The sequence below is a fragment of the Rhineura floridana genome, chromosome 15 (genome assembly GCF_030035675.1).
Source record: "Rhineura floridana isolate rRhiFlo1 chromosome 15, rRhiFlo1.hap2, whole genome shotgun sequence".
Taxonomy (NCBI): Eukaryota; Metazoa; Chordata; class Lepidosauria; order Squamata; family Rhineuridae; genus Rhineura; species Rhineura floridana.
In genome coordinates, this window is record NC_084494.1 from 18,055,420 (window position 1) to 18,082,247 (window position 26,828).

The following is a 26,828-nucleotide window of genomic DNA, read 5'->3' on the forward strand; positions in this document are numbered from 1 at the left end:
GATCTAGACTGACAGTGCAGTCCTATGTGTATCTGCTAAAAAATAAGCGCTGTTGAATTCAGTAGGATTTATTTATTTATTTATTGTATTTGTTTACCGCCCCATAGCCGAAGCTCTCTGGGCGGTTTACAGCAACTAAAAACATTAAAAACAAATATACAAGTTTAAAACACATCTTTTAAAAACAATTTAAAACACACTTTAAAAAATTTAAAACAATTAAAAAAAACACATGCTAAAATGCCTGGGAGAAGAGGAAAGTCTTGACCTGGTGCCAAAAAGATAACAGTGATGGCTCCAGGCGCACCTCGTCAGGAAGATCATTCCATAATTTGGGGGCCACCACTGAGAAGGCCCTCTCCCTTGTTGCCAGACTCCGACCTTCCCTCGGAGTAGGCACCCGGAGGAGGGCTTTAGATGTTGAGCGTAATGTACGGGTGGGTTCGTATCGGGAGAGGCGTTCCATCAGGTATTGTGGTCCCAAGCCGTGTAAGCCTTTATAGGTTAAAACCAGCACCTTGAATCAAGCTTGGAAACATACAGGCAGCCAATGCAAGCGGGCCAGAATTGGTTTTATATGTCTGGACCGTCTGGTCCATGTTACCAATCTGGCCGCTGCATTTTGCACAAGCTGCAGTTTCCGAACCGTCTTCAAAGGCAGCCCCACATAGAGTGCATTGCAGTAATCTAACTTGGAGGTTACCAGAGCATGGACAACTGAAGCCAGGTTATCCCTGTCCAGATAGTGGCACAGCTGGGCCACCAACCGAAGTTGGTAGAAGGCACTCCGTACCACTGAGGCTACCTGACCCTCAAGTGACAGAGATGGTTCTAGGAGAACCCTCAAGCTACGAACCTGCTCCTTCAGGGGGAGTGCAACCCCATCCGGGACAGGTCGGACATCCACCAACTGGTCAGAAGAACCACCCACTAGCAGCATCTCAGTCTTGTCTGGATTAAGCCTCAGTTTATTAGCCCTCATTTATTGCCACATAGGTGAATATAAAATTAGTGGAAAGTGCCCAGCGTTGCTTGGGAATTGTAAGAAACCGAAAACTTCAGTGCAGTTTTGAAATGTTGAAGTGTTCATTCTGCCATCTTGATTCAAAAGGGTATCCACTTGTACCCAAACAAAAACCTGCTCCTCAATCCTGGGAACGATCATGCAAAATTTGGTTACAGTATCTTAAAGGGTGTCCAAATGCAAAAAGTACAGCCTGTGACATGGTATGCAAAATAAGCACAGCAACCATTCATAGCAGCAGCAGCTGGTGATAGCACATTATTTATTTATTTATTTATTACATTTATATCCCACCTTTCCTCCAAGGAGCTCAAGGTGGTGTATACAGTTCTCCTCCCTCCCTAATTGATCCTCACAACAACCCTGTGACGTAAGTTAGGCTGAGAAGCAGTGACTGGCCCAAAGTCACCCAGTGAGCTTCATGGCTGAGTGGGGACTCAAACCCTGGTCTCCCTGGTCATAGTCCAACACCCTAACCATTACGCCACACTGGCTCTCTAACCCGAGTGCATTCTGCACCTAGGAAACTGAAATGAACAAGCTTACATTTACCTGCAAGACAGTGCCACATGGAAAGGATCGTTAACATCTGTCTGAAAGACCCCATCTTTGCACAGTCCATGCCCTGCTTCAGAGCACTCTAGAGAAACTCCAAGCACCACAGTACAAATAAACTGCCTAAGAGCAACATGTTTAGCCAATGAAAATCCTCTGGTCCTGCTTGAGATGGGAAGGGGATAGGAGGAAGGATCTGGTGCCCCATTTTTCAATTGACCTTTTGAGGGCTTAAGGTTTGTTTTTCATGCCGTGTGCAGCAGAGGAGCTCCTGGAATTCCTTAGGCATGCAAAATATACCTGACTGGAAGTAGGGTAAAGTGCTGAGCTAAAGCCTTTCAGCTTCTGCATAGCAGTGAGACCACCAAGTGGTGAAGCAAAGTTAGCCTTTCTGTTCCTTTCTTGCAATATCTATCTATCTATCTGTCTGTCTGTCTGTCTGTCTATCTATCTATCTGTCTGTCTGTCTGTCTGTCATCGGCAGAGTGCAGCACATAGACTCAATGTGCTGCACCATCAGTGGCAGCCTTCTTCAACTCTCGGCCCCCTTTCTTGCAACATGATTAACCCCCCATCACCACTTGGTACTTTTACTGCAAGGGTAGGAGGCCTTTTTCAGCCTGAGGGCCACATTCCCTCCTGGGCAATCTTCTGGAGGCTGCACGCCAGTGAGGAAAGGAGCGAGAGGTAAAAGCAGGTGGATAGCTATGATTCTTGTTTTTGTACAGCATGCTACATTCCTGCCATGCAACAGTCAGACGTTTCTACATGCACATACGTCTCTCTGTCCCCCACCGAAACAAACAAGAGGAATGATCACAGGTCACGGCCACATTCTAGCCAGGCAAACACACTTGAGGAGGCAGCAGAGCAGGGTCAGTGAGGGATGTAGCCTGGGGAGGGGGTGTGGCCTAAGGAGAGTCCCAAGGGCCAGACAGAGAGGCCTGGAGGGCCGCATTTGGTGAGGTTCCCCACCCTTGTTTTACTGCTGCTTGTAGATGTGTGTGTTACGCTAAAGTCAGAAAGGAATTCCTTTCTCTTGCTTTCCAGAACAATAGCTATGTTGATCTGTTGTACTAAAAAAAAAAAGCCTATATATAACTGATTTGAAAGTAACCCCATCAAATGCAGAGGGTCTTATTTATTTATTTATTTATTTATTTATTTATTTGTGGACCAGCACAAGACTGGGGTTTGAGATGAGTGTTGCGTAGCAAAGAGGGAGAGAGAGCCATGGTGAAAATTAAAACAGGACGTCCTTTATTCTGGATGACTCAATCCAAAACTCTTTGGGCTCTGATTATGCTCACTTCTGGCTCTAGTATTGTCCAGTGCAAGCATGCGGCCCTGGGAAGGTGTGCCCAACACAGGAATGCAGCCCACGGGCTGACACAGATTCCCCACCTCTGGGATAGATTTTAAGGTTTTGAAATGAGCAGCTTGAGGTCCCACCACGCATCCTTTTTACTGTGCATCGACAATGATTTGTGATCATGATGGTACGGGGCGGTTATACTCAAACCTCTTTTCAATACTGTTTGCACCTGCAAAGGTTTCAGAGTGGACTTACTGCTTCATTTCCAGTCACTTCATGCCCAATAGCTCCCTTCTGAAATGCTGTAACTTTTCCTACCACAAATGTTCTGGGTTTTTCTTTTGACCTACTTACTGGGCAAAACCCTCTTCGCCTCCCTCTCACCTCCTCTCTTTGCAGAAGATGAAAAACATTTTCATAGTGAGCAGATAAGCATCCGCTCTCCACCCTACATTCAGTTTGTTTCCTAGCCAATTCGATGTTGGAATGATCTTATTGTGACTATGAGTGGCTACCATTTTAGGATGACATTGGTTTCACTTTTGGCCCAAATATGTCTTCATTCCATTATCTGACCTTGGGGGATCCATGGCCACTTCTGCACATTCTCTTCTTTTTCAATGACAGCTGTGCTTGTCACATTTCATGAATCTGTGCAAAATACAAGTAAAATGCAAAGTTCTTCAGAGTTTTCAAACTTTAGGGAAGTGTTTGTTCCTTCATTACCCTCCCTTTCGGTGACCGACAAAGCATCATATGTGATGCCAGAGACAAAGGCCAGAGTTGCTTTTTATAATTTATTTATTTGATTACATTGTTAGTTGCTTTATATAAGACAAAATGCAAACAGATAAAAATTGATTAAAAGCCAGAAAATTTAGAAACAATGCACAATTGCTCATCCAGCAACACAATAAGTCCTACCCCACTAAAAGATGAGCAGTAGAGGCTAGTTTAACTGTTAACTGGGTAAATCAAAAAGTCAGCCTGTCACCTAAAACCTGACAATAATGGTGCATTTCTCTGGAGAGAGCATTCCACAACTGGGGGGGGGCGCGCACCACTGAACAGGCCTGGTGTTGTGTGGCATTAATTTTATATCCTATCCTTCCTCCAAGGAGCTCAAGGTGGCACACATGGTTTCCCCACTCCCCATTTTATCCTCACAACAACCCTGGGAGGTAGGTTAGACTGAAAGTCAATGACTGGTTTAAGGTCACACTCTGAATTGGGATTTGAACTCTATCTCCCAGGTCCTAGTCCAACACTTTGACCATTACTGCATATTGGCTCCAGCTGTTGTTATGCAGAGACTTTATCCAACTGCCCTGAACTTGTCAATCAGTTTGAATATGTGCCTCATGTTGTGGATGGGTAGTTGGAATATAGTCCTGTAGAGGCAGCTGCATATGGTATGGGGCGAGTGCAATTCAGCCCTCTATTCTGTACTTGGGGACACATTAAAACGTGGATTTTACATTATTACATTTATAATGTAAATGCACATCCCACCTTTCCACAGTGATACCCAAGACAGCTAAAAACAAACAGGATAAAAGGCAACAGACAACAATCCATTTACAACAATCCCAATAAAGCAGGGATGCTCCGTGTTTCTGGTAAATCACTGCCCTTACCTTGCCTTTACCAGAAACATGGAGCACCCCTGCTTTATTGGGACTGTTGTCAATGGATTGATGTCTGTCATTGCCCTTACCTTGTCTTTGAGAGCCAGTGTGGTGCAGTGGTTAAGGTGGTGGACTACAACTTGGGAGACCAGGGTTCAAATCTCCATATAGCCATGAAGCTTACTGGGCGACCTTGGGCCAGTCACTGCCTCTCAGCCCCAGAGGGAGGCAATGGTAAGCCCCCTCTGAATACCACTTACCATGAAAACCCTATTCATAGGGTCGCCATAAGGCGGGATCGACTTGAAGGCAGTCCATTTCATCTTCACCTTGCCTTTAGTGGAGAATCAAAGAGTGCTCCCAGATTACCTGTTAACTGAGCAGTCATCCTGATTTGTTTGCAGGGACATTAGACAGCATTGGCTATTTAATGAGCATTCACCCTGATTTGTGTGCGGGGAAGTTAGATGAAGTTGGCTATTTAGTGAACATTCATTCTGATTTGTTTGCAGGGAGATTAGACAACATCAGTTATTTAATTAGCATTCATCCCACTTTTTTTGTGGAGAACTTAGACAATGTTGTGTCAAAACAAGTATTATCCCACACTTTCCAGTGCATCTACTCTTCACTTTCCTCATCACAAAAAAGTCTGATCTTTTTGGGAAGCAGGTATGTTGGATGAGACCTTCCAATCCACTATAACTGTGTGACCTGAATTTACCAGAATGTGATTGAATCCCATCTGAAAATAGCAATGGGCTGGAAGTGCTCCTAGAATCAGAAAATTTTAGAGCTGAAAGTGACAGATCCTGAGAAGCAGTGAGGTGTTGGAAGTTGGGATGGATCTTAGATCTGTCAGCTTCAGTTCTCCACATTTCTGCAGCAATCTGCATTTTTGTTTTAAATCCTCATGATATTTTTTTAGTATTTTAGTATGAATTTTTCCCAATAAACCATTTTTGTATGTACATGTTTTTGCAAGTGATTTCCCCAATGCAATGCATTTTTGTATGTTATTTTCATGAATATATTTTTATGCACACTTTTCCCTAATATATGCATTTTTGTAAAGGATATTTGGTTTTAGAGGTGCACTGCAAAATTCAGATAAGTGTGAAACTGAATTTGTAAGGATGGCTATGTCTCGGTTCTCATGCTGTTTTGGAAAGTGTGGATTGGATAGATTCACATATAAATGCAAACAATCTAATTTCTTCCCTATCTTTCTCATCCTTCACCCAAAGGTCCCAGGGTAGGTTACAACAACATAATATATAATTATAAAAACAGAGAAAACCGTTACAATTATAAAACAAGTCAAACCATTCTAAATGGAACAGAACAGTATAAATTCAGATATAAATTCAAACAGTATAAAAACAAATCAGGATGAATGATCAACAACCAGGTCATCTGGAGGAGCACTAAGTTGGATGGACCCAGGTCCCATTGAAATGAATGTGAAAAGCTTGTAATGAATAGGGATGTCAGAGAATTCTGATGAAAACAGAAACAATAGTGGAAATTATGATTTATTAAGTGTAAAAAAAAAGGACTAGTTTTTCTTTCTTTTTTTAAAAAAAGAAAACATCAAGTAGTTCTTGACCAAACAAGGTAAACTGTCCTGAATGCACATTAAAATGTTAAGGGCTAAAACCGAATCTAGACTGGCTTTGTGATCTGGCTGTGTTATGACTTCCAAAAGAACATACTGACACAAGGATGGAGAAGGACAGATTGCTTCTGACCTTGGGAAAGAAACCATCTGGGTTTTGTGTAAGGTGGATGAGACAAGTTGACACAGGAATGAAATCTTAAATATTCTGTTTTCTTGTACAGCTATTTAAGAATGCAGAAAATCAGGCCAAGGTTCAATAGATGGGGAAGCTCTGGCCCTTCAGATGCTGTTGGACCAACCCCCATCAGTCCCTGACCTCTGTCCATGCTAGCTGGAGCTGATGGGAGCTGAAGTCCAACAACATCTGGAGGGCTACGGGGTTCCCTATCCCTGACTTTCCAGTAATAGCCAGACACAGGCTCCTGGTAAGCTATGAGCATTCCATATATGCAGGGCCGCATTATGACTTTCGTAGGCCCTCGGCACTTTTGCCTTTGTGGGCCCCTTCCTCCATAAAAAAAAATTAATTAAAAATTATTTTTGATATAACTTTAAATACTTCAACATTTTATTTTTTTCTGTTTTAGGCAAAATTTAATAGATTTTCAGGGGCCCTAAAAGTTTCATTTTTTTCCTTCTGATTTTAAAAGAAATTAAAACATTTTTGTGGACCCCTAAAAGTATCGTGGGTGCTAGGCACTGTGCCTGCTGTGCCTAATGGATAAGTCGGCCCTGCATATATGGTGAAGACGCCAGCTCTTCCACATTGGTTGCCCTCACCAGTAACTGATGTTTGTAGACGTAGTATCTCTGAACTGCTCTGAACGTTTAGTTGTCATGGCTGAAGCTGTAAGTAGATCTATCCCACATTAATTGGTTCAATTCCCCATTTAAAGCTATCTAAGACAAAGGCCATTGTTACATCTTGTGGCAATGAATTCCACAAGTTACCTATGTGCTGTGTGAAGACGTACTTCCTTTGATCTGCCCATCAGGTTCACTGGGGGTTCTAGAGTTCTGCTATGAGGGGAGGAGAATAGTTTCTCTCTATCTACTTTCTCCACGATAATATCTACACACCTCATGTTTTCTTTTTTTTCTAAATTAAAAAGTCCGAGCCCTTGATAATCCTAATTGCTTTTTTCTGCACTTTCCCAGCTATCTAACATACAATATTTCAAATGTGGCCCACACCACTGATTTGACATCCCACAGTCACTGATAACCATATACCCCCCTTTTTCATTTTAGTCCCTAATCCCTACAATGGAATTTTGAATGTTCCTGTAGCGGCACCCTAGCTGAGTTGAGATGTCCACCATGACTCCAGGATCTTTTCCCTGGATACTCAAAGCCAGTTCAGATCCTATTACTGTATTCTTTCTTTCTGTTACTTAAACAGATTTGTTTTATTCATAATCTATTTATTTCTAAATATCCCCTCCTTGAGTCTCCAGAAAGTCGGAGCTGTGGCATCCAAGCATTCGTTCAAGTACTGCTCTCCCTCTAATAGCAAATTCAGGTGGTGTGTGCCGAGCTGACAGGACTGGAGTTAAGTTACAACAGGGCTGCTGAGAAATTGGAGAGAGGGATCAGAATGTTTTGGGGAACCTTTAGAAAAAGAAACCCTAATGGGGCATAAACCACAAAACAGGAGAGTGAAGACTGAGTATACTGAGCAGCCATGGACATTTGAGCATCAGTTGAAAAGAAAAAGCAGGTGAAAGTGGAACACTCTGCTTTAGCCTCATATCCTTTGCCGTAGATGGAGGCAGAGGAACCTCACACCCCTCACCAGCCCTACTTCATAGCCTCCTTGAATGTTTTTGCATGGCTGGAATGCATCCTTGAACTCTATGAATGCCTCTTGCTTGCCTCGATGGAGGATAGACAGGCGTGTGAGAGTGTGTGTAGAAACTAGCCTTTTGTGCAAAGGTAAAATTCACATTTGTTTCTGTGCCCACTTTTGCCTCGGGCCCCACCCACTGCTGGCATGTGGCCCCTGGAAGTTTGCCCAGATGGGCAAGTGGCCCTCTGTTGGAAAATACCCCCCTCCGCTCTATCCAATTGAAAGATGTTCATGGGCTTCAGACTCGGTTGGTCATCCTAGCTCTGGTGGCCTCCAGATAAATTGGTTTGGCCATGATTAACATTAAACAGACTACAACCTAGCAGAGTCTGGTTTACTATTTCCTTGTGGGAAGCTCTATAAACAGCCAATGGGATCAGTGCCTTCTCTTGTTCTGAAATCCTGCAGCAATTCTATTCCCACCCTTTGGGAGGGCCTAGCTTTAACCATTGGCTAGCTCACCACTGCTTAATAAGACAGCTTCTTTATAAGTTGCCTCCGAGAAGCAGCATGTCTGGCCTATTGCTGCTGCAGGAATGGGGATGTTGATCATACTAGTATGGGCTGCGTTCCTTGGTAAGTCTGCCTGTATTATTTTCCCTTTTGTCATCCTTCAGCTTAGTGTCTGGACATCTATACAGTTTCTTTTTCTCTCAAGGCTATTGGGGCTGGAGTACCCTGTATGAGAACCAAGAAGATCGAGGAATCATTGCTGAACCCAGGGTAGAATGTGGAAAGATTCTAGGCTTGTTTTTATGTTACGCTGAATGCAGGTGGAAGCTGTTCTCTGTACATGTACACATGTTTGTGTGAAAGAGTGTACACTTGTTGATTTATATTGCTCAGTTATTATGAACACAGACTTCACACTCATTGGATATTACCTGTGAATGTACAAGTGTACAGCTGCTGTTAGGCTTGTTCGCAAGTTACAGTGAACATAGATACAAGTTGTCTCTACATGTGTACAAGTGTTTGTATGAAAGAGTATACACTTGTAGATTTGTACAGCTCACTATTGTGCCCACAGGTTAACAGACTATACACTCATTGAAAATTAACATGTGAATCACTATATGAATGTACAGTTGAACTATTTAAGTACACAAATTAGGGATGGAAAGATCTGTCAATTTCAGTTCTCTGTTTCTCATTTTTCCAATCTTAAATTCAGTTCTCCACATTTCTGCATCAATGAAAATTCTGCAGCATCTTAATGCAAATTTCTCCTAATAAACACCTTTTTGTAGGCAGTTTTGACTAATGTACATATTTTTGCAAGCAATTTCTTATGATAAAATGCATAATGAATATATGTTATTTTTATGCATGTATTCATTTTTATGCACACTTTCCCCTAATATGAGAGCCAGTGTGGCATAGTGGTTAAGGTGTCGGACTACGACCTGGGAGACCAATGGGGTCAATGTTGGGAGCTTTTTAGTTTAGAAAAAAATATGAGTTAGGGAGGAATGTGATAGCAGTGTATGAAAGCATACATGATGGTGTGCAGAAAGTGAAATAGCAAGAGCCTATAGTAGTGTAGTTAGAGTGTTGGACTAGGGCCTGGGAGAGCAGGGTTCAAATCCCCACTCGGCTATAAAGCTTTCTATGTGATCTGCTTGGGCCAGTCAATGTTCCTTAGCCTCATGGGGTTACTGTGAGGATAACATGGGAAGAAGGAGAGCCCCTTATGCCACCTTGAGCTCCTTGGAGGAAAGGTAGGATATAACTGTAATAATAATGAAATAGGGATAAGTGTTTCTCCCTCTCTCATAATATTATATCCTGGGGTCATCCAATGAAATAAGGTGAATGATGGGAGATGCAAGACAGACAAAAGGAAGCACTTCTACACAGAGAGCATAGTTAAACTATGGAATTTGTTACCATAAGATGTGGTGATGGCCAGAAACTTGGATGGCTTTAAAAGGGGATTAAACAAATTCATGCAGAATAAGGCTATCAATGCCTACTAGCCATGATGGCTGCAGACTACCACTGGTATCAGAGGTAATATGCCTGGGGAACAATGAGTAGGAGACTGCTATTGTCCTCCTGTCCTGCTTGTGGGCTTCCCATGGGCCTCTGGTTGGCTACCACAGAATGGTGGTCTAGACTGGCCTTTTATCTGATCCCGCAAAGCTCTTCTTATGTTCTTATGATACGATGAACATGAACTTCTTTATGGAAAGGTGGCATATATGCCTTAACAGAATATGATCTGATCTTTTTGTCTTCTTTATTTTGCATTTCAGTGGTTGATTGTACACCTCCACCCCCACATCTGCAGATGCTTCCCAAGTTTGGGGATACCTATCATATTACAGGTAGTGTCTAGACTTTATTATCCTTGGATGTGTCAGGAAAAAATAGTTTCTTGAAACTAGAGACTCACGTGATTGGCTGGAGAATAGGCAACACTTCAGGATCTTGGAAAGCAGGTGTAAATGGAAGGGGATAATTTATTGGATGGGGAACCTGTGGCCCTCCAGACGTTGTTGAGACTATAACTTCCATCATCATAGAAGCTGCCTTAAACCATTGGTCTATCCAGCTCAGTATTGTCTACACTGACTAGAAGAAACTCTTCAGGGTTTCAAGGCAGGAATCTGTTCCAGCACTACCTGGAGATGCCAGGGATTGTATCTGGAACCTTCTGCATACAAGGCATCCCTGCCCATTGGCCATGCTGGCTGGAGCTGATGAGAGCTGGAGTCCAACAACATCTAGAGGGCCACAGTTTCCCCATCCCTGTTCTAAAGGACTGCCTCTTTCCAGCTAAGATTTATGCTGGCTAGGAACAGGGGAGAATATTAATTTCTGTAATAAAAATGGTTTGTGGTGATACGAAGTGCAGAACTGGTTTCTGATTAAAGCTTTTGTTGACTGATCACATTAATTAATTGAAGCTTGCAGCCCCAAATATTGAGAGGAATGTCCTTGGAACAGCACCATCTGGCACCATAGAGACACACCTGAAGAATTTGCAGGCTTTGTGCAAACACAGAAGCAAATAAATCTCAAAGAAAGTTGGGGGGGAAAGGGTCTCTTGGGTACCTTTTGAAATTACCTTTGGGGGGGAAATAAGCAGCCGTCTATCAGTCACTGACTTTATGCATTAATTCATTACTTCAACTTTTCATCAGCCTTCTGTTCTTCCTAGGCCTTATTTGCCAACTGCCAGATGCCCGTGGAATAATGTTTATCTCTTTGTATTACGCTCATTTTCCTCAATCTTATTTAAATGCAGCACATTTGGAGCTAGATTATCGGTGATGAGTACAGTGCCCATATATCAAAGGTGCTTAATGATGGAGGTGACTCTGTTTGCAGTGGGAATTTGTTTTAATAATGGCAGGGATGGGGAACTTATGACCCTCCAGATGCTGTTGGACAAGAGCTCCCATCATCCCTGACCGTTGACCATGCTGGCTGGGCCTCATGGGAGTTGGAGTCCCACAATATCTGGAGGGCCACAGATTCCCTCCCCCTGGTTTAAATAACGGCAGGCCATTATTAGGGAGGGGAGGGATGAGCCTTACACCTTTTTATTTATTAAGTAGTGGGAGTGGTGGTGGGAGCAGAGCAGTCATGTATTCAAGTAGTTAAATGCTCTTTTTTTATAAAACAAAAAAAATGATCAGAAGGAGCTTAGCTAGTGGGGCAAAGCTGCTATGCTAGCTTCATGGCAAGTGGGTTACTGTTGCTTACCGGGAGGGGTGAGGCGGTGGGGAGCTTGGTGTAGTGCAAGTGCACCAGCAAGAGTGTGAGATTGGCTCCACTGGTGCATTTGCACGAACACCACACTGACCTTCCTGCCAGCTTGCCCTCCTTCTCTCCCTCCCAGTAAGCGATGCTGAGCCACCTGCTGGGCAACTAGCATAGCAGCTCCACCCCACCTGGCGAGCCACTTCTGAAAATGACTGATGTTCAAAAACAAATTAAAAGCAGTACAAAAATGGTTTGGGTTGCATGTCATGTTCATAGGGACGTTACAGTCAAAACCAGCTTTGGCAGAAGGGTTGTAACTCAGTGGTGAGAGCATCTGCTTTGCATGCAGAAGGTTCCAGGTTCAATCTCTGGCATCTTCAGATAGGGCTGGGATTAATGTCCCCTGCATGAAAACCCTGGAGAGCTCCTGCCACCCAGTGCAGACAATAAAGAGCTAGATAGACTAGTGGTCTGCCTCGATATATGGCAGCTTCCTGTGTTATACATACCTTTGACTAGAGCAGCCTTTCCCAACCTTTGGGTCCCCAGATGTTGTTGGACTACAACTGCAGTCAGCCCCAGCCAGCACGTCTAATGGTCAGGCATGATGGGAACTGTAGTCCAGCAATACCTGGGGACCCAAAGGTTGGGAAAGGCTGGAGTAGAGCATTGGTAGCTGCCTTGAGGGCCTTCGTAGTGGAGGTAAAAGTAGAAAAAATAAATAACTCCAGCAGGGGCGAGAGAGAGGAGGTAGAATTTCATTTCACCAGCAATGTCAAATTGCAGTTTGGCAGATTTTCATTGGGGCTGGAGTCTTGCATATATAAGACTTGCCTCTACTTCGGGGCACTCCTCTGTCCTGGGCCAGTTCTGAAAAGATCCCAGGAGAGGCAAAGGCTATCCTTCTCTCACTGTACTTTTTATCATTTCATACTATAATGACCACATATGTGGTCTGAAGGTACATGAGGCCACCACTTGCTGAAGCTAAGCAGGTCTTTGTCTGGTCAGTGCCAAGATGGCTGACCACCTGGGAACCACATGTATGCCACCTTGAGTTCCATGATGGAAGAAAGGCCAAATAGAAATGCAAGAAAAGTTTGTGTGTAGGGATGGGATCCCTTGGCCGGTGCTGGTGTGAAAATATTCCATCAACCTAACAGGCCAGTATCGAATCAATTTCATTCTTTGTCCGCTAGCCTCTGCTTATTTTCTTCCCTTGGAAAAAAAATATTGTTATTAATATTGATATTTTGAAAGGAAATATTAATAAATGAAAGCACATAGTGATATAGTTATCATTCAGCCGTAGAGAATAAGTGGATTTATTTATTTGTTAGATCTGTATCCTGCCCTCCCTCCCAGTAGGAACCCAGGGAGGCAAACAAAGGCACTAAAAACACTCTAAAACATCATAAAAACAGACTTTAAAATATATTACATCTTTAAAAACATATTAAAAACTTCTTTTTAAAAAAAGCTTTAAAAACATCTTAAAAAGCAATTCTAACACAGACACAGACTGGGATAAGGTCTGAATTAATGGAAAATTCAGTACTAAAACAGAATTGGGCAGAATTCTAGCACTTCCCTATGTATGTGTGTTTCTGAGTGTATATACATGGTGATGAAAGAGGGTTTATCAGAACTCCCTTAGGATTGTAGCCACTGTTAATGTTAAACCCAGTGAAATTAATTGGGTCCATACACACCATATGTTTAAAGCACATCCTCCTCTCTGCCACAAGAATGTTGGGAACTGTAGTTTATTAAGAGTTGCTGGGAATTGTAGCTCTGTGAGGGGTAAACTACAGTTCCCAGCATTCTTTGGAGGGGGGAGAAATGTGCTTTACATGTATGGTGTGTATGCAGTCAGCTGGATGCTACCCATCTCTCTCTGCCCCTTTTCCTGCTCCAACTAAGCATCTGTCACTGTTTTCTTTCCTTCAGGGATCCTCAAACTGCCGTATGCTGAAATAGAAGAGCCCTTTGAAGCCTGGTTCAATGAGACTGGAGGAAAAAGTCGTATCCAGTATTATCATGGTAAGCAAAGCTGGGGACTACCGAGGAGGTGGTGGTGATAGCCCAGTGAAAGCATTCATTCTTCACCCCACCCCCCGAATGTAGATATCTGTTTTAGCAATATATTTGGCTGCATTATATCAAGGTCAGATTATTTGTCTGTCTAACCCCATATTATCTCTTCCAGGGAGAAGGAACCTGGATGTTGCCGGACTGCAGCTCCCATCATGCCTGACCACTGGGCATCCTAGTTAGGGCTGCTGGGAGTTGGAGTCTAATAACATTCGGAAGGTTCCCCACAATGGGGCTGCTGTGGCTGACAGCAGCTCTCCAGACGGAAGCCTTTCCGATCACCTGCAACATTATTATTATTAATAATAACAATTGCCACCCTGGGCTCCTGCTGGGACGAAGGCGGGATATAAAGCAAATAATAAATAAATAAATAGCAATATGCCACTTGTCCTTGAAGCAACAGGAAAACATACCTGGTTTCTCGCAACCTTGTGATGTAGGGTCAGGCTTTTTACTGAAGACGCCAGAGACTGAATGTTGGACCTTCTGCAGAGTATGTGTTCTACGATGCCACTGAGCCATAGTCTGTTCCCATGGTTTTCTCTCATAGGTGCTGTTGATAATATACTGCAGCTACAGGGGTTATCTGCACTACCTCTTGCTTGAGACAGAGTTCACACCCACACTGTGCATTTAAAGCACTCTTATACCACTTTAATAGCCATGGCTTTCCCCCCCAAGAATCCTGGGAGCTGTAGTTTGTTAAGGGTGCTGTAAGTTGTTAGGGAACTCCCTTACAGGGCTCTACTTCCTAGTATTCTTAAACTATAGTTCCCAGGATTCTTTGGGGGAAGCCATGGCTGTTAAAATGGTGTAAGAGGGCTTAAAATGTATGGTACAGATGTGACCAGAGTCGACATGGATGCTCTCTAATCTATGTGAACCACACTTCTCATTCATCCCACACCAATCTCCTGCAAAACAGGCAATTGCAGGCAAAAATTGAGTATCAGTAATGGCCATCTAGCAGGCAGAAACTAATGGGTAAAGCTTTTCAGAGCACTGTACCTTGATACCAGGAAAAGCTTTGTCTGTTGATTTCTGGCTCTTATGCAACTATTCAAGACACTGGGCTTCTTCTCCTAAGGAGGGGGCCACCCTTGGCAAATGTGCCATTGCTAGCATGGCATGTGCAGTCTCCTTGCCAACAGGAACCACTTCAACAGGGGTGGGGAGCCTGTGGCCCTCCAAGTACTGGTGGGCCATCTCCCATCAGCCCCAGCCAGGATGGCCAATGGACAGGGATGGACAGGGATGATCAGTGTTGTAGTCTGGCAACATCTGGAGAGCCACAGGTTCCCCTTGCCTACACCTGAGTCCTCCTCCTCCCTCCTCCTCCTCCTCCAAACTAAAATAAGTGTTTCATAACATAAAACAAAATAATAAAACAAAACCACCCCCATACAGCCACAGACAGCTTTGACAGCACACTAAGACAAACAGCATCTTAGCCTATCAAATGTATGGGTGGGGGAAAGGTAAGTCTTCACCAGACACCAAAAAGATGTCAATGACGGTGCCAGGTGAACCTCACTGGGGAGTGTATTCCACAGATGGGAAGCCACAATCGAGAAGGCCCCCTCTCCCTTGTCACCTCCAAGCCTCCTTCAGGGGGGGGACCTGCAGAAGGGCCTCCGAAAAAGATTTAAGGGTCCGGGTAGGTTCTTTTAGGGAGAGGTGTTCCAGAAGGCAATGGGGTCTTGAGCCGTAAAGAGCTTAATAGGTCAAAACCAGCGCTTTGAATTGGGCTTGGAAATTTATTGCATTTCTGCTCTGCCCTTCTTCCCCTAGAGCCTAGGTTGGTGTGCAACACTATTTTCCCTACATGAAAAACTTCACTGCAAGTAAAATAAAAACAAGTACTAGTACACTGGGAAGAAAAAAAAACTAGGCCCAGCTAGAGCTGGAAGAAACTGTCAATTTCAGTTCTCCCAGTTTCCTAGTTTGTTAGGTTTCTCCAGCAATCTGAGAATTAAAAAAAAATCCTTATGAAAATTCTCTGGCGCTTTAGTGTGAAAGCTCCTAATTCTCCTAATAAACACATTTTTGTATGCAGTTTTGACTATTGTATATATATTTGTAAACGTTTTCTCCTATCATAATGTATTTTTGTATGTTATTTTCACTAAGGTATTCTTTTTTTATATACATTTCCCCCTAATATATGCATTTTTGTAAATGTTGGCTGGAGAACTGCACTGCAACATTCAAACAAGTGCGGATTTCGATGGGTGGCTATGTTCCACTTCTCATATTGTTTCAGAAAGTTCAAATTTGATAAATTCAGCTTTAAATGAAAACTGAACTGAATTTCTCCTCCGTCCCTAGGCCCAGCTCACTCCCTGTGTGGTAATTTCTACTTGCACAGTGTTTTGTTTTCTTGTTTTCATGTAGGAGTATTCACCTCCCCACACATGCAGTCTGAAATGGTATAGTCCATTCTGACACCTCACTCTGCTGAATGTGTACAGCAGAATAGAACAGAGGGTTATTCTTGGAATATGAGTGGCATACTGCATGCTTATATTTCTGGATCACAAATAAAGTTTCAGGCTTTTCCCCAGACCTGATCACTGTCATCTGTAAAATAAATAACCTGCCTGAAGAACAGACCTCCAATTCATGCATCATTTATTATAAAGGAATGCTGTTTCCTAACATAGCACAATATGGGCTAGAAGTTCTAATGCAGGAATGGAGGGCCTGTGGCCTTCCAGATGCCATTGGACTTGAGGCCCCATCAGCCCCACTCAGCATGGCCAATATGGATGGTGGAAGTTGTGGTTCATCAACATCTGGAGAGCCACAGGTTCCCCATCCCTGTTCAAATGAAATAAGAAATTGATGTGATTTCTGAAGCAATCAAATATTTGTGTAATGAATGCTTTTCTTGTTCCTCCAGGGCAAGTGATCACTTACCAGTTTGGCTTCATAAAACCTTTTGGAGCCAGCTTCAAGGTGACCCCAGAAACCACAGAAACTGAAGCCAACATTAAAGAGTGCTTCCGGATCAATGGAACATCAGAAAATCCCATTAGGCCTCAAAGTGTGTTTCCTAGCCTACATGAATTCCAGGTGAGTCCCTCAGGTTTCTTCTTCCCATCATCTACCCTGACTTGGTTTATGCAAACCACAGTTACCAACCCATGCCATGGTCTGTGTTCCAGACATACAGCAAGTGAACTATGCTTTAGAGGCACTTGTCTGCTTTTCTGTCCCATCCACTCAGCTTTGCAAATTTCCACGACGCAGCAGCTCTTGAAGCAGAGCAATATGATTTGTCCATAGACTGTGAACTCAGACATAATAGCAGACCACAGTTTGTACAAAGTGTGGTTTGGCTTGCAAACCAGCTGCAAACAGTTTAAGCTCCTGATTTGGCAATCTGTTGCAAATAGGACAGGGGGACCAGCAGAGGCAAAAAGCTGGCTGACAGTAAAACCATGGAATCTGCATCTGGTCACAATCTTAAAATGGAATGTGGGAGGAGACAGCAGGTTGGCTACATGTTTATGCAGGTTGGGACTGTCTCTAGGGTAGGGATGGGCAAGAAATTTGATTTAGTTCACATTTCAGACTGATTCTCTCAAATTTGCACTTTCTGAAACAATATGAGAACTGAAACACAGCCATCCTTTGAAATTTGCACTTATTTGAATTTTGCAATACACAGATTAGGGGAAAGTGTGCATAAAAATGAATATATGAGTGAAAATAACATACAAAAATGCTTTATATGGCAAGAAGTTGCTTGCAAATATGTGTGCATTAGTCAGTACTGCCTACAAAAATGCGTTTCTTAGGATAAATTTACAGTAAAATGCTGGAGAATCTTCCTTTTTTTAAAAAAAATTGCAAATTGCTGCAGAATGTGTAGAACTGAATTTAAGACTGGGAAAATGAGAAACTGAGAGGACCAAAGTTGGCACATCTTTTCATCCCTACTGTAGGACTGCTGGGAAGAAGCAACACACAATGCTTGATTCCCCCAATAATTTAGGATATAAAATTCCAGAAAAACACAAATTTTCCTTGGTAGGTAGAAAACAGGATAAAGAGAAGTCAGGTAATTTATATATTAACAAACCCACAGTTGAATTTGAGATGTTGTACCAGGTTAAACAAAAAAGCTCAAAAACTCCAAATTGGGTAGCTTTTTCTAGTAGCTGGAGAGAATGTTCCCTCAGAGCATAAAGTTCCATCTTTAGGGGATGTAATAATTACCATTTAGTCCAGTGCAGGTTTCTAGGACAAGGGTGGGAAACCTCTGGCCTATGAGTCACTCTTTGCCTGCCAGGGGGTCCATGTTGGCCCATGAGACCATTTTCCCCAAACCATGCCCACCCATCCATCAGCTGATGTGACTTGTGATGTCATATGATGGGCAGGAAGGCAGGGTTAAATTCTGCATTGTCTGGGCCTCCCTGTTCCCAGCAGGGAACAGGGGCACATAGCCAAAGCTGCAGGATTTAATCCCTCTGCTCATCAGCTGATGAGTGGGGGTTAAATCCTGCTCAGTTCAGCAGGATTTAGTGCTGAATTTCATGATTTAGGAAGGTGTTTGCATGGAAACCCCTGCTAAAATGAAGGGTTTTTTCCATGCTGAATTTCATGATTCAGGAAGGTGTTTGCGTGGAAACCCCTGCTAAAATGAAGACCTCTTTCTAGGAGGTCTTGTTGCACATCAGTAGTATTTGCAACCTACTGTCCCCAACATCCCACTAAGAATCTTAATTCTGTTCTCTTGCACTCCAAACTTCAGCCTGTTCGGCAGGAATACTACAATGGACAGCACTGCACAGTACTGGAGGCTACTTCCTTTTGGGGCCAGAAGAAGAACATTTACAGGTTGTGGATGGCACATGCTTCCTCTGAGCCTGTTCCAGTGCACTATGAGATGAAGGGCTTCAACACCCTCCTGGGCTCTCACTACGACAAGTATGAGATAGACTACACCAACTTTTCCCGCAGATTCCCATGTGACGTCTTTGATCTCCCTGACGGTACATTCAGTGCAATGATGTTCTCCTGAGTCCCATCCTAGTGATCTCTCACATAGAGAAACTCCTGTTTCTCCTGCTCTGCACCCCCAAGGGCACATGTTGTAGCTGCGATAATGCCAGTGGAGGCTAGCGGCTCCAGTGTCAGTGAGGCAGTAAAACTGCTCTGGGGTTTAGTCCAAACTTTCAAGAAGCTGTCCAGGGTGCTGAAAGCACATTAGACAGCTCCTTGAAAATTCATACTAAAACCTGGAGTGGATTCACTGCCCCACTGACATCAGAGCCACCAGCCTCCACTGGATAATACATGATGCAGGAGATAGCCAACATGGTGTCCTCCAAATGTTGTGGACTATAGCTCCAATTATCCTTTGCCATTGTCCATGCAGGCTGGGGCAGATGGCAGTTGTAGTCCAGCAATGTCTGGAGGGCACCATGTTGTCTAGCACCACTTAGAACTAAAGAGGAATAATCTGTATCTTATTTTGACTTTTGGTCATCATGACAATCCCTTCTGCTTTTTGTCTCACAGGTATAAAGTGTACACACTGGCCTGGAGCAGGACCGGACCACAGGATCTTGGCCAATCCCATGCAGGAATTTGTTGGGAGAGCTGGAGAAGTAAGCAGAGACCATGAGCATCTCTTCCATCACTACAAGGAGAAATTCAGAAAGACCTACAAGAGTGAGAAGGAGATGGAGCGCAGGAAGCACAGTTTCATCCACAACATGAGGTATGGGAAGCAACAGAGCTCTGATTCAGGGAAAGAGCTGTAGCTCATTGGTAGACCATCTGCCTTGCATGCAGAAGGTCCCAGGTTCAGTCCTCAGCATTTCCAGGTAAGGCTGGGAGAGACTCCTGCCTGAAATCCTGGAGAGTCACTGACAGTCAGTGTAGGCAACACTGAGCTAGATGGCCCAATGGTCTGATTCAGTATAAAGCAGCTCTTATTCCACCCTCTCATTTGAAATGTGGTGTTGGAGGAGAGCTGTGTGCATACCATGGACTGCAAAAAAGACAAATAATTGGGTGACAAATTAAACCAGAACTGTCACTAGAAGCTAAAATGATGAAACTGAGGTTATCATACTTTGGACACATGATGAGAAGACATGATTCCCTAAAAAAGACAGTAATGCTGGGGAAAACAGAAGGGAGTAGAAAAAGAGGAAGACCAAACAAGAGATGATTGACTCCATAAAGGAAGCCACAGACCTGAACGTACAAGATCTGAACAGGGCAGTTCACGACAGGTGCTCTTAGAGGTTGCTGATTCATAGGGTCACCATAAGTCGTAATCGACTTGAAGGCACATAGCAACAACAACATGCCACCCTCACAATGATCCAGATTTTGCATCAAAGGAAAAATGCAGGGGAAGGGGGAGGTTAGGATCAAGAAGATGAGCCAGAACTACATAGATATATGTAAATGGGACAGTCCAGAATCCTAAACAGGGGATGGGATGAAGATTGGTGCCACAGGGTAGCACTGAAGCTGAGCACTGGCAAACTACAGGGCAACAATTTGGGATGTTTTTAATCATCTGACCTTCAAGCTGAGGGCATTTCTGCATGGTAGCTACTCATCAAAGGTCCTAACTGGAGTGTTTGAGCCCTTTGCTTGCATTTTAAGATGTATCTGCCTACAATATGCGAATGGCAACACAGATTTCCTTTGAAATGTGCATATCTCTGAATTCTGTGATGCAGTTCTCCAATCACAAATGTGTACAAGAATGCATGTATTAGGGGAAAGTATGCATTAAAATGCATATATTAGTGAAAATAACCTAAATATTAGGGGATAGTGCTTGCAAAAATGTGTATTTTAGGAGAAATTGGCACTCAAAGGTGGAGAATTTTTTAAAAAATAAAAAACTGACGCAGAAATATGGAGAACTGAACTTAACAGTAGAAATATGAGAAACCAAGAGAAATAGAAAATGATAGAGTCTTACATTCCTATGTCTTGGAAACTATTTGTATTTGGGAGAGGGCACCTTCCTTCTATGCATGTGCAAACTACGTGTGGTGACAGGATAGAGGTTCAGCAGTCACTGCCCTGTGATTCCATAGGAACTGTAATCCTATCACCGATATTTTGTGATTATGGAGTCCTCCATCTCCCACCATTCTTTTTATTCATGGCAGAAGTGATCCATGGCTAAGAATAGAAATATCTGGGGATGAACACAGAAAGCCACCTTATACAGTAGGGCCCCGCTCATACAGCGGGTTACGTTCTGGACCCCTGCTGTAAAGCGAAAACCGCTGTAAAGTGGATCCCATTAACTTACATTGACCAAAATAGCGCCCGGCGGCAAAAAACCACCATAAAAGCGGAACAAGCGCTGTAAAGCGGGGCCTTTCTACAATTCACAACGGCAGTATTAGTGGAACGCTGTAAAGCAAAGCGCTGTAAAGCAGGGCCCTACTGTATCGAGTCAGGCCATTGGTTTATCTAACCCGTATTGTTGACACTGACTGGCAGCAGCAATTCAGTGTCCCAAGCATGCCAGAGATTGAACCTGAGACCTTCTGCATGCAAGGCAGATGTTCTACTACTGAACTACCAGAGGTGAACTTCCTGGTCTTTGGCTCTGGGACCCCTGCAATGCGTATACCTGTAACTTGGAATGAACAAACCTGTCAATTTCGGTTTCTCTCAGTGTCTCCTTTTACCAGTCATAAGTTCTGTTTACCCTGTTTCCACATCAATTTGCAATTGGGGGGGGGGGAGAAAGTCAGCATGAAAATTTGTACACATTTTTCTGCATATATCTCCCAATATATCATTAACATTATTATTTATTACCCACCCTTTATTCAAAGGTCCCAGGGCAGGTTATAACAACCTTGCTGGCTTTGCAAAATAGCCCCGTGGTTACCCCCGTTTGCAACAGAGAAGGGGCAGGGAATCACTGCACCTTCACCTCTGTATTGCAAGGCTCTGAGATGCACACTGGATTTCTGAGCTGCCCTGTGGCTGTGCTCTGCAGGTGAAGTTGGGCAATTGTCAGATTGCTGAAGCAGCATCATTGCCCATCACATACACATTCATTGCTTTTGCTCCACTGCCATTTCCAGTTGAATAGGTTTTGCAGGTTTTTCAATGGAAACCTGCAGAACCTGTGAGCAAACAATGTTATCATATCATCTTCAGGTCTTGGTTTCTTTAGCTTTCCCCCCAATCCATTTCTTTCCAGATACATCCACTCCAGGAACCGGGCCAACCTCTCCTACAAACTGGCTGTGAACCACTTGGCTGATCATACCACAGAAGAGATGGCAGTGCTGAGGGGGAGGCTAAAGACTGGTGAACCCAATAAGGGGTGGCCCTTCCCAACCCAAGGCTATAATGACCTCACCCTGCCAGAGAGCCTGGACTGGAGGCTTTATGGTGATCACAGTTTCTTCCTTTTCGGGCAAGGTGCCCAGAAATGGTCCTTGGAAATAAAACATGGTTCTGAGCAAAAATGAAAAAGGAAGCCCTCATTTTGGAATTTTATTTCATTTTAGAATTTAGAAACGGTGCCTATAATTACCCTTCAAAAAAAAAAGGAGAGGATTAGGCTGCATATACAGCATACATTTAAAGCACATCTCCCTCACAAGAATCCTGGGAAATGTAGTTTTTAAGGGTGCTGGGAATTGTACCTCTGTGAGGAGTAAACTACAGTTACCAGGATTCTTTGGAGGGGGGAGGAAGAAATGTGCTTTAAATGTATGGTGGGTACACAGCCTTAGTCCAAATTTAAAGAGAACATCCCCAGAATTTAATTATAAAATGTGCAAAATTATATTAAATTTTGTTGCACTGTATTTCAAAAGGAATCCACTAACGTGAAAAAGAGGGGTGGAGGAGATAAGAGTCTATCTCATAAGCCTTTCACAATAGATTAAATAATTATTCAACTATCCTCACCAAAGGTGGCTCCAAAACAGTGTACACCTCCAATATATTTTAATTAATCCTAAATTCTTCTGTATTCAATACTGTAAATGGCTGCCAATTTATTACAAATTTATCTCCCATTTCCTTTACATTTGACATGATGAGTTAACGTGGCTATGGAGGCAGACACCCATACTCTGTCTCTCCATTCATTAGCAGTTGGTATCATTTTGCATTTTAGCATATTAGCTTAAGAAGGGATGGGGAACCTGTGGCCCTCCAGCTGCTGTTGGACTACAACTCCCATTATCCTTGGTCATTGGCCATGCCAGCTGACAGGAGTTCAAGTCAAACAACCTATGGAAAACCACAGGTTCCCTGCCTCTGGCTTAAGAAATAGGGATCCCCTTTTGTTAAAGATCCAAGATCCTGGTTTAGATTTTGCCCAATTCCCCCCCCCCAAATACAACCATTTGCATTCTAAAAATGTGTGTGAGAAATGTGGTTTTCCATAGCAGATGGGGATGTGGGCAGCATCCCTCAGCTGACCTCCCAGCAGCTGAGTCACTGCTACTTACCTACCAGGAAAGTGAAAACACACAGTGCAAATTCACCAGTGGAGCCATTTCAGTGTTCCTGTCTCTGGGTTTGCACTGTGCCAATCCTACTGCCACCTTGTCCTTCTCCTTCCCAGTGAGCAGCAGGAACTCAGCTGTCAGGAGGTTGGGGGAGCCACTACAGCCCCACTAGCCGTCTGCTACTTTTTTAAAAAGTGTTAATCATGTGACAGTGTTGTTGAGATCTGAATCTCTGTAATTCTTGTCCCCATTTCTCTGGGCCCACCAATAAAGGTGCTGTGACCCCTGTGAAAGATCAGGCTGTCTGTGGTTCCTGCTGGAGCTTCGCTACTACAGGAGCACTGGAAGGGGCACTCTTTCTCAAGGTGAGAACCTAGGCACTTGACGGTTTCCTGCAGCTTCCTTGGTTCTTCAGAGCCCTGGGAGAAGAAGACCTGAACTGCTAGCAGAATGTTCATTATATGTTTGTGTGTGCATTTATGTTCTGCTTTTCTTTCACCATAGGACCCAATGTGGTATACATGCCTTGAAACAGTGGAGACTAGTGGCTCTGATGTTAGTGGAGCAGGGAATCCGCTCTGGGTTTTAGTCTGAACTTCCAAGGCGCTGCCAAGGTACTGAGCCTATTTCGGGAATAGATTACAGCATCTTTGACAGCTGCTTGAAAGTTTGGACCTAGAGTGGATTCACTGCCACACTGACCTTGGAGCCACCAATCTCCACTGCCTGGGAAGTCACCCATCCAGGCATTGACCAGACTCAGCAAGGTGGTGGGTTGGATCAATGGTCCACAAGCTTCATTCAGGTGTCCGTGGCATGTCTGTAAATACACAATTAAAAATCATACAGCATCTAGCACAGCACATTACAGCGGCTATAACAGGCAGAGAAATTCTTATGTGGTCCACCAAGACCCTGAGCAATTTTCAAGTGGTCTGGGGGGGGGAATATTTGGAAACCATTGAGCTAGATGGACCAATTGTCTGACTCAGTATAAGGTAGCTTCCTAGTTCCTACATGGCAAAAGATACAATATAATAGCAGTGCTTAGATGTTGAATAACAAGCAGCTGGGAAAGATGAAAGGTCTGTGGCTCAGTGGCAGAGCATGAGTTTTGCAAGCAGAAGGTTCCAGGTTCAGTCTCCAGCATCTCCAAGTAAGGAATGAGAGAGTCCCCTGCCTAAAACTCTGGAGAGCTGCTGTTCATCATCTTAGTGAGCTACATGGACCAATGATCTGATTAGGCGACTTCCTGCACTTCAATGGCAGCTGGTGGCTCCATGTCAGTGTGGCAATGAAATCCACCCCAGCTTTTAGTCTGAACTTTCAGCACCTTGGACAGAACCTTGAACGTTCAGACTAAAACCCAGAGCGGATTCTGCTGCCCCACTGACATGGAGCCACCAAGCCACCGCTGCTGTGCTTGCTTTTGTCTTTCTCCCTCCTTACTCCTTTTTCTTTGCATGTCATGACTTTTAGATTGTAAGCCTGAGGGCATGGATTGTCTTACTATTGACCTTCATAAGCTATCCTGGGAACCTTTTTGGGTACAGAGTGGGATTAAAAAAAGTGCTTTAACTTATCTCTTCCTTTCTCTACAGACTGGAGTGCTCACTCCATTGTCTCAGCAAGTCTTAATTGATTGTTCCTGGGGCTTTGGAAACCATGCTTGTGATGGTGGTGAGGAATGGCATGCATATGAGTGGATTATGAAGCATGGCGGAATTGCCAGCACAGAGTCCTATGGACCATACTTGGGTCAAGTGAGTCCAGAATGTCCATATCATGAACTTAATGGGTGGTGATTAGGGATGGGATCCATTGGCCAGTGCCGGTGCCCGTTTGAAAGCACCATGTCCACCTAATAGGCCGGTATTAATTCGAGTTCATTCTTTGTCCGCTATCTACTGCTTTTACCATTCCTTTCTTTTAACCTCGCAAAAAATATTGGTATTAATATTGATGTTTTGATAGGAAATATTGATATAGTGAAATATTGATAAATGAAACTTTGATAAAATTATTGTTCTTAATATTTACATTTTAGAGGCAGATATATTTTAAAAAATCCATTTTTGAAAATAGCCATGGAAAATCAGTACATAAAAATCTGATCTGCAACGATAGGGAGTAAGCAAATTAATGGAAAATTTGGTACCAAATCCAGATTGGGCAGAATTCTAGCACGCCCCTAGTGGTAACAGACTTAGCCAGTTGTGTGCCCAGTGGTTAGAATACCAATTGTGAATCTGAGAAGCCTGGGTTCAAATTATAGTTCAGTCTTCTGTGTTTAGGTCTAGGTTTGTTTCTTACTTAAGAGTTCCTCTAAATCAAGGGTGGGAGACCTTTTTCAGCCTGAGGGCCGCATACTTCATAGATAACCTTCAGGGGCCACATGCAATGGCCAGCGTCAAAAGTTTGGTAGGATCAGAGATACAAATGGGGTGGACCAACAAATGTGACTTTCCCCTTTGTACAGCTATGCAGAAACCAGAGGTTCCTATACATCCACACATGCACACGTGCCTCTCCATTCAGGCAAACAAGAGACATTATCACATTTTCACATTCCAGCCAGAGAAAAGCACTTGAGGTGGGCATGGAGCAAGGCCAGTGATGGGTGCGGTCTGGGGAGAATCCTGAGGGCCAGATAGAGAGGCCTAAAGGGCCACATTGGGCTCTTGGGCCTGGGATTCCCTAACTCTGATCTTAAAAAGTGATGAGAGGATGTCTGCTGCTTCCTCCTTAAAAACCTCTTGAAATTGAATTTGAAGAAGAGACAATGGACTGCCTCTTACCATTGTTGACCCCTTAAGAGAAGGTAATGTATGAATAAGACAAATATGTGAATCATACATGTCAGAGAGGCAGGATTGGCTGTTGCTCTGTTAAATGCATACCCAGTCAAAGCTTGCCACTGCATAATGTGTAAATGGATCTTGGCACTTATTAGAAATGGCCATTCTTTGAGTTACTCAAAGTAGTTTACAACTTTATTGAAAGACAGAAAGCAAGCATGCAAATGGCAGCTTGAGAGGATAGAGCAATCTTCATCAGGACCACAGCAGAAGAGGAAAGGGTTAAACTCCCCCCTCTCCATATGTTGCAGTCCAAGTAACTGTCACACACACCATCCACCAAGCAGTTGCTATTTGCAGGTTAAGAATATACAAAGAGCCCTACTGAATTGCACCAAATGTAGTGGGGGCTGATGCCATTGGGGCTGGTGGGGCGGAAGGCAAGGAGCCCAACAGTAAGTGGAGCCAGAGCCAATCACAGGCAGAGCCAACTAATTCTAGTTTTGCCTCATCCTCCTCACTATTGAGTTCAACAAGAGCAACCCTGAGACTGAGGAGGAGTAGGAAGCTGATAGGCAGGGCCATCCTTGAATTGGTTGTAAGAAGGTAGGCAGGTGGGGACTGGCTGAGGGCAGGTTCAGGTTGTTAGGGCAGTGCCCCATTCTCCCTACCAGCTCCTACTGATCAAAAGCAAACCTAATCCAACATCCCATTTCTCACACTGGCCAACCAGATGCCTATGAGAAGCCCA

General features: G+C 43.6%; 1 protein-coding gene across 2 annotated transcripts in view; it reads left to right on the forward strand.

The window, feature by feature from the left end:
- LOC133370344 (digestive cysteine proteinase 2-like) overlaps positions 1-26,828 on the forward strand; it is a 55,628-nt gene that overhangs the window by 25,306 nt on the left and 3,494 nt on the right. For both annotated transcript variants that reach the window (XM_061596524.1, XM_061596525.1), the window contains exons 2-9: positions 10,251-10,322; positions 13,657-13,749; positions 16,706-16,878; positions 18,566-18,806; positions 19,336-19,537; positions 22,013-22,206; positions 23,553-23,644; positions 24,881-25,042. In XM_061596524.1, coding sequence (XP_061452508.1) covers positions 10,286-10,322; positions 13,657-13,749; positions 16,706-16,878; positions 18,566-18,806; positions 19,336-19,537; positions 22,013-22,206; positions 23,553-23,644; positions 24,881-25,042 — 1,194 coding nt within the window. In that variant the 5' untranslated portion in view covers positions 10,251-10,285. The remainder of the gene's footprint in view (positions 1-10,250; positions 10,323-13,656; positions 13,750-16,705; positions 16,879-18,565; positions 18,807-19,335; positions 19,538-22,012; positions 22,207-23,552; positions 23,645-24,880; positions 25,043-26,828) is intronic.